The sequence below is a fragment of the Macrobrachium rosenbergii genome, chromosome 53 (genome assembly GCF_040412425.1).
Source record: "Macrobrachium rosenbergii isolate ZJJX-2024 chromosome 53, ASM4041242v1, whole genome shotgun sequence".
Lineage (NCBI taxonomy): Eukaryota > Metazoa > Arthropoda > Malacostraca > Decapoda > Palaemonidae > Macrobrachium > Macrobrachium rosenbergii.
The window spans coordinates 49,210,281-49,217,280 of NC_089793.1; the positions used below are offsets into that span (position 1 = coordinate 49,210,281).

A 7,000-nucleotide genomic window follows, 5' to 3' on the forward strand; every position below is an offset into this window, starting at 1 on the left:
CATAAGAAACTTAACTCATTGCTTGATACTAAAGCAATAACGTTAATAATCACACGCGTCTAAGAGAGAGAGAGAGAGAGAGAGAGAGAGAGAGAGAGAGAGAGTGAGAGAGAGAGAGACGTCACCTATAACTGTGGGGAACCTGCCAGCATCTCAAAGGCACTGTATGCCAAAGATGCCTCTTCTACCCACACCCTTGCCCCCACAGAGTCTATACGATCACTCATGGAGCCTAGGCAGCTTGCCAGGTTCATGCCCCGCTTCCACAGTTCTTACGCAGAGGCTGCATGCGGAAGACGAATATTTTTGTGGCATAGTATTATACTTCTTTATCGCTAGATGTGCTGTGAAGTGTTTGGCTGAGTGATCACAAACCAAAGTTGAGTAAAATGTTTGTGTGACTGACCGATAAAGTATCTCTGTTGTGGCAGTTGCACTCTGGTTCAAGACTGAGAGTAGCGTGAAATTACATCGATATCCAGTTTTTTTTTTTTTTTTTTTAATTGAGGCTTATGAATATTTCTTGGCGTCTTTAAGTAAAAAGGAAAAAAATTGTTAAACTAAATAAAGATGTCATGAAGTCTGTGAGGTCTGCTGTCAAACTTTATCATTCGCAATCGTGCGTCTTGTAAGATATTGCCTGCTGTACGATATCCTTTACCTTTGAATTTATTCAAGGAAAACTACAAGAGCCTGGTCTCTCGGCTTATGTTTAGATTCACCTTCAGGTATTTAGACGGAAAATGCCGGCACACGATGTCATGCTTACTTTGGTGCTGATCCTTGTGGTATCTGCAATTGTGTCAGCTGCTTTTGATTATCTGCTTTACCTATTAGTTAGTTATGGATAAGGTGTGAATTAAAATGAAAGTTATCCCTGTATGCAGCCTCGTTGTGGGGGTGGGGGAGTTTAGTTGTGTTAGAATCTAATACTGAATGAAACATTTAAATCAAACAGTACTTTGAGCGCTTTAGTGACAGTTCAGCTGTCTATTTCAAATGCAGTGTTCATTTTACTACATTCGCTCTCATTTGCAGTTATGTCTCTAAGAGGAGAATTGTAATAACCCAGAATAAAGGCTTTGCATACCTTCTGGATACGATCTAAGATTAGAGAATTAAATGTGAAAAATACAAGAAAGTTATTTAGTCAATATAAGCAAAAGATTTAGAATTTTAGTTGGAAACAGAATAACAAGCAGAAAAAAGGTTGAACTAGTTTAGAAATATGCATTTATCAAAGAACAGATCTTAAGAATTTAACAGATGCGATATTAACTAATCCAAGACCTCTCATACCGAGCACCAATCAGAACAACCAGTCCAGAAATAAGAAAGTAGTCACTGAAATCAGACATAATGACCTGCCATTCACACCCTCCGAAGCCACCTTCATCCTTCGAAGGATGCCCGTGCATGAAATCTCCTTCCCTCAGGGAATCGATGTACAGAAGCTGGTCTGAACTGGTGCCAAGATGTGGTGGTTGCATCGCTCCGAGGATGACCATAAGATTACTAGGCAGCTTTGTATTGGTAAGTAGGAACCCAAAGCCTTTTACTCACTGGTTGCATTCTCATTGCCAGGATTTTTATATTTTCCGTCACGTTGTACAATGAGCACAAATACACAGGACAGAATCCTCAATCTATCGTAAAAACACACCACCTGCGAGAGAGGAGACACATCTTGCTTCCCTTATTTGACTACAGAAATATATGACTTATCAAAAAGGGCTGGTACATGGATTATATCTGTCAAATACATAGCTCAATTCAGAGCTGTAGGAAAGATGTCTCCTCTCACACATTTAGATTTCTGTTATGTAACATTTCTGGATTTTTCAAGTTTTTTTCAGCATCATAGCTGTTCGGTATGCAAGATTTTCTACTGCTGAAATTCATGCGCTTTGAAGTTGACTGAAAAAGAAACTTAGTCGTAATTAGCTTACTTTTTGTAGGGTAAAAGCGATGACGTAATAATTGTATTGAACCGAAAATTATGCATTTGCGTGCTTGTTTTCTGTAAGAAAGAATAGCTTATGTTGAGTGGGCAGAACATTCAAATGCTCCAGTATCGTTGTAAAATGATTGACACGTCCATTTACGCTCCCCAGCTGTCGACTAGATCACCGAAAAATAACTTATTAATGCTATTTTTTCCTCTTCACTACTCATGTTGGCAATAATCACGTTGATTAAAAATGGGGTCAATGTGCAACACAATCAGTCCAATGAAAATAATAACATTTAGTCTTGCCATGATTACATGAAATAGTCTCAGGTAATGCAAATGATGGAACTCCAGGATGGGAGAATAATTCAAATGAACATTTGGGCCACAACGGAAATTGGTAATGACTGCGACCAGGGATTTTCAGGATTTTGGTGGCAGACAGGGTACTGGAGCATGGAATTGCGATCGTGCCACATGTCTCCCCTGAAAGAGACGTTCTGCGTTAGCCCTGCCCAAACTAAGAGAAGTGGGATCTATCTATAAAATATCACTCAATACACATTCTTAGATACTAAATATGACGTAGCCCAGAGGATAACGATGAGAAAATCAAGTTATCACAGTCTTGGAATCGTATTGGATTGGGCTTTTGAAACAAGGAACACGTGCTCGCCATCACACAAAAGGGGAAGCTTGGGAAAAGGAAGGGATTAAACTTGAAGATAAATGAGAGAAATGGAAGGAATTTAGTGGCGAGAGACAGGGGTGACTGGCGCCAAATTCACTCTCGGCTTACCTATTTCAGACGAATATTTGAGCTCCGAAATACCACGTCTCGGGCGTACGATCATGAACTTGGGCCGCCACGAGACAAGACATACGATCAGGACAGTCGCTGGAAGGGCTCTGCTGGCTTGCTGTTTCGATCAGCGTCGGAGCGGCGTCGGAGCCATAGGCCCCAAACCTGAAAGCGAATTCTTTGCCAGTAAACAGGTCAAAGGAATAGCAGTCTTAAAGATAATGAGCCTAAGGTTTAAGGTGCTAGCTCCCCCCGAGTGGTTTACGCCCTAACCTCTAATTCCTCCCTAAGCCTACTTTGAAAACATGACCCCAAAGGGGGGGGAAATCTATGTGTGTTCTGGTAGCAGGGGAGTTTTTAAGAGGGAGACCCATTGTCTACCCTGCCTGGGCATTTCCTGTAGGCCATGGAGGCATGCGTTCTCTGTCCATATGAGTGAAAACAACTGAGTTCCGCCATATTGGCACCAGCTATAAGCTAACTGAAATTATAATAATCCCTATAAGTTAGCTAGATAGCAGCTAAATAGGAGGGAGGAATGTATATCCTTGACAGGTCCCCCCTTAAAAAAGGCCCTTCACACCCTTTCGGGTGTGAGGGTCTTAGGTAATTCCTCCCGACTGGCCCGTGACCCTACATAAGGTGGATTGTGGCTCTGCACATCTAAAGGAACCTACCTAACTGCTAAGAGGGGTTCTGAATTGGCTAATTTACAGGCCTAACCTACCTAAGGGTATAGACACGGCTACTCACTGGCTAGGATGACGGGAGAAATCTACACCTATACAAATGCACACTGTAAACACTTAACCTAACCTAACCTACTATCCCCACGACTCTGGCACTGCACGAACTTGCACTAAAGAATGGCATGCACTGAGTTATGATCGGCACTACGCTTTACGATTAACACGCAACAAATTGCAACATGACGAACCTGAAGGGTAATTCACAATGTATGATTAAGTAATATCAGTTTGAGTCTAGAGTGGGTTGGAAGGAGGTTAGCTGGAAAAAGGTTAGTAATACAAAGGTCTATGTGGTTAATTGTTAATGCTACTACTATGAGGCAGGGATTATGCAGGCTCACTGCCTGGAGAGCACATCAGCTATTATTGTCGGTGCCCTTGATATGCCGAATCCTCCAGTTGTGGTCCTGTAGATCCAGGCACCATCGCATGAGGCGCCTACTCTGATTCCTGAAGGTGGTTAGATAGACCAGAGGGTTATGGTCGGTAAGGACTGTCAAGGGGAACTTGTGATCGCAATGGTAGGCCTCGAAATGTTTCATGGCCAGGACCAATCCTAGGAGCTCCTTCTTGATGGTGCTGTACCTTGTTTGCGCAGGGTTCAGCTTCTCAGAATAGTAGGCTATGGGGTGGTTTATTTGGTCATGCTCTTGGAAGAGCACCGCGACAACCCCTATGTCGCTGGCATCGACCACCAAGTAGAATTGGCGGTCGTAGTCTGGGGCTCGCAGCACCGGTTTGCTAACAAGGATTTCCTTGAGATGGTCATAGGCCTCCTTGCATTCTTGGGTGCATTTGAACTCTCGGTTCCCCTTGAACAAGTTGGTTATGGGGCGGCTGCATCCGTGAGGTTCGAGATGAACCGCAGGAAGTACTGGACCATCCCTAGGAATCGTTGGGCGTCCTTTTTTGTGGTCGGGTAGGGCATCTCCCGAATGGCCTGTATGTTGGCATCCTTCGGCATCAACCGGCCACTTCCTACGACATGGCCTAGGTATGTGATCTCCGCCACTCCAAACTGGCACTTCTTCAGGTTAACTACCAGGTTTGCTCGGTGTAGGGCCTCAAAGACCTTGGCCAAAATGCGCAGGTGCTCGTCCTAGGTGTTGGCTTATACCACTATGTCATCGAGATATACCACGCAATTGGGTATCCCGGCGAGCATCTCGTTCATGAGGCGCTGGAAGCAGCTCGGTGCGTTCTTTAGGCCGAAGGGCATGACTCTACACTGGTAGTGCCCAGAGGGTGTCGAGAATGCGGTTAACGGTCTTGACTCAGCAGGTCAATTTTGCTCAAGTAAGGGGCCTGGCCTAGGCTATCCAGGCAGATCTCAATTCGGGGAAGGGGGTAAGGTTCCGGCTTGGTGACTGCGTTTAACTTCCTGAAGTCAATGCACAACCGGTCTCCCCCCCTCCTTCCTTGGGAAACAACACTACTGGGGAGGCCCAGGGACTTCGGGACCTCTCTATCAAGCCCAGATCTAGTTGGAGTTGTACCTGGGCCTGTATTCGCTCAGCCCGCTGGGGGTTTACCTTATAGTACCCCTGGGCTATGGGACGTGTCGATTCTTCCAGGGTTATGGTATGCTCGGCCTGGGAGGTGTATCCCAGCTCGTCCTTTGTTACCTGTGGATATTGGAGGAGGAGCTTGCGGATGTCCTGCCGCCTAGCTTTGTCCAGTCCAGGGGTGATGTGGTGGAGACGGGCTAGGATCTCCGAGTTCTTCTCAATCAACGCGGCCTGGGTCACGGCACCGACCAGCGTGCTGGTGGGGGAAGGCTCTCCTGTCACTTCAGCAGGAAGGGCCCGTTCGTGGTAGGGTTTAAGGAGGTTGACATGGAGCCATTTTGCCCGCCTCTTTCCACAATCCACTAAGTAGTTAAGCTGGCCTTTCCGGGCCAGAATCTTGTGGGGGCCTGTGAATTGGGTCTTGAGTGGCCGGGAAGCCCCTAGACACAACACGAGGACCTGATCGCCCACTTCGAAGCTGCAGGTTCGGGTGGTCTTATCAGCCTGCAGCTTAACTCTCTCCTGGGCAGCGGCTTCATGGGCTTGGGCCACAGCCCACACTGCCCGTAGGTTCCGCTGTAGGGAGGGGAGGTTGTCAGCCCATGCCGCTTTCCCCGGGTCAGCCCAGGCCTCATACAGAACCTCCAGAGGAGCCCGGGTGGAGTGAGCGAATAAAAGCTCGAATGGGCTATAGCCAAGGGTTTCTGAGGGGGCCCACCTGATGGAGAAGAGGGCATAAGGAAGATTTTCCTCCCAACTGGCACCGTTTTCCTCAGCCAAGATAGAGAGCCGGGACCCGAGGGTTTGGAAGAACCTCTCAATGATTCCCTGGCTTTCCGGGTGGTAAGGGGTGGAGTAGTGATGGGTGATGCCATGACTGGCTAGATTGTCCCTGAACTCCTTGGACATAAAGTGCCTCCCCTCGTCACTTTCGATGGTGGCCGGGAACCCAAACCGACAGAAGAAGTGTATTAGGGCCTTGATTGTGTTCTTGGAGCTAGTGCTCCTTACTGGTATTGCCTCCGGATAGCAGGTGAACCGGTCGATGATGGCTAGCACATGGGCGTTTCCGGCTTTTTGCCTTGTCCGCCCCTCAGGGGTGTAGTAATCAATAACAACATGCTGAAAGGGAACACTGACCAAAGGAATATTTTGGAGGGGTGCCCAGGGAACCACCTCGTTGGGTCTCCCCGTGAGCTGGCAGGGTGGGCACGAAGCTACATAGGACTTAACTGCCCGACGCCAACCCGACCAGTAGAATCTTCCTTCCAGGGCCCGGAAGTGAGCCAGTTGGAGGACGTGAGACTGCAGCTTCCGGGGCACCACCACTAGCTTATGTAGAATGTGAGCTGGCTCATCCGGCCCCTGGGAGCCCTTGTACAGCACCCCCTCCTCCAGGAGATAGATGTCCCTAGTGAGGTCCCTCAGATGCTCTAGGCGGCCAAAGGCCTCCTCGCAGAGAGGGGCGAGTTCGTCGTCCTCTTGTTGGGCGGTGATTAGTTGGGCCCAGCTGAGCTCGGGCACTTGCACGGCGGCGCCCGTGACTAGCAGGGTGTCTGCCCTGACAGAGGACTGGGGGTCCTGTGTGGGGGTTGTGCCTTCCCTCAACCAGGGAACGTCCTCCAGATTGAACTCCTGGTGTGGGGGGTCTTGGGAGACAGGAGGCGGAGAAGGAGAATCTGGATCGGTGGCGGCCACCATACAGCGCAAGGGTATGGCTTGGGGGAGACGCCAGAGTAGATCTCTCCCTAGCAAGAAGTCGACCCCGGGCTTGATGGTGTTCACTACCCCTAGGCTATGATCCCGGGGACCCCAAGGGGTGCTCACTCTGAGTTGTACGGTGGGGATGTCCCGGGACTGTTCATCGATCCAGCTCACGGTCCACCGTTCATCTTCTCTTACCTCCACTTCAGGTGGTACATAGGCCCGGGCGATTAAGCTGACATCAGCTCCCGTGTCCAGCAGGGTAGCCAGCTCCTTTGGTGGCAGG

At 48.3% G+C, this 7,000-nt stretch overlaps 1 protein-coding gene across 2 annotated transcripts in view; it reads left to right on the forward strand.

The window, feature by feature from the left end:
- The first annotated feature begins 315 nt into the window (after positions 1-315).
- The window catches only part of LOC136834442 (uncharacterized), a 99,859-nt gene continuing 93,174 nt past the window's right edge, over positions 316-7,000 (forward strand). Inside the window, exon 1 of one of the 2 annotated variants that reach the window (XM_067097040.1) lies at positions 316-1,533. In XM_067097040.1, the coding sequence (XP_066953141.1) occupies positions 1,360-1,533 (174 nt within the window). In that variant the 5' untranslated portion in view covers positions 316-1,359. The remainder of the gene's footprint in view (positions 1,534-7,000) is intronic. The other variant, XM_067097041.1, reaches the window with a different exon arrangement.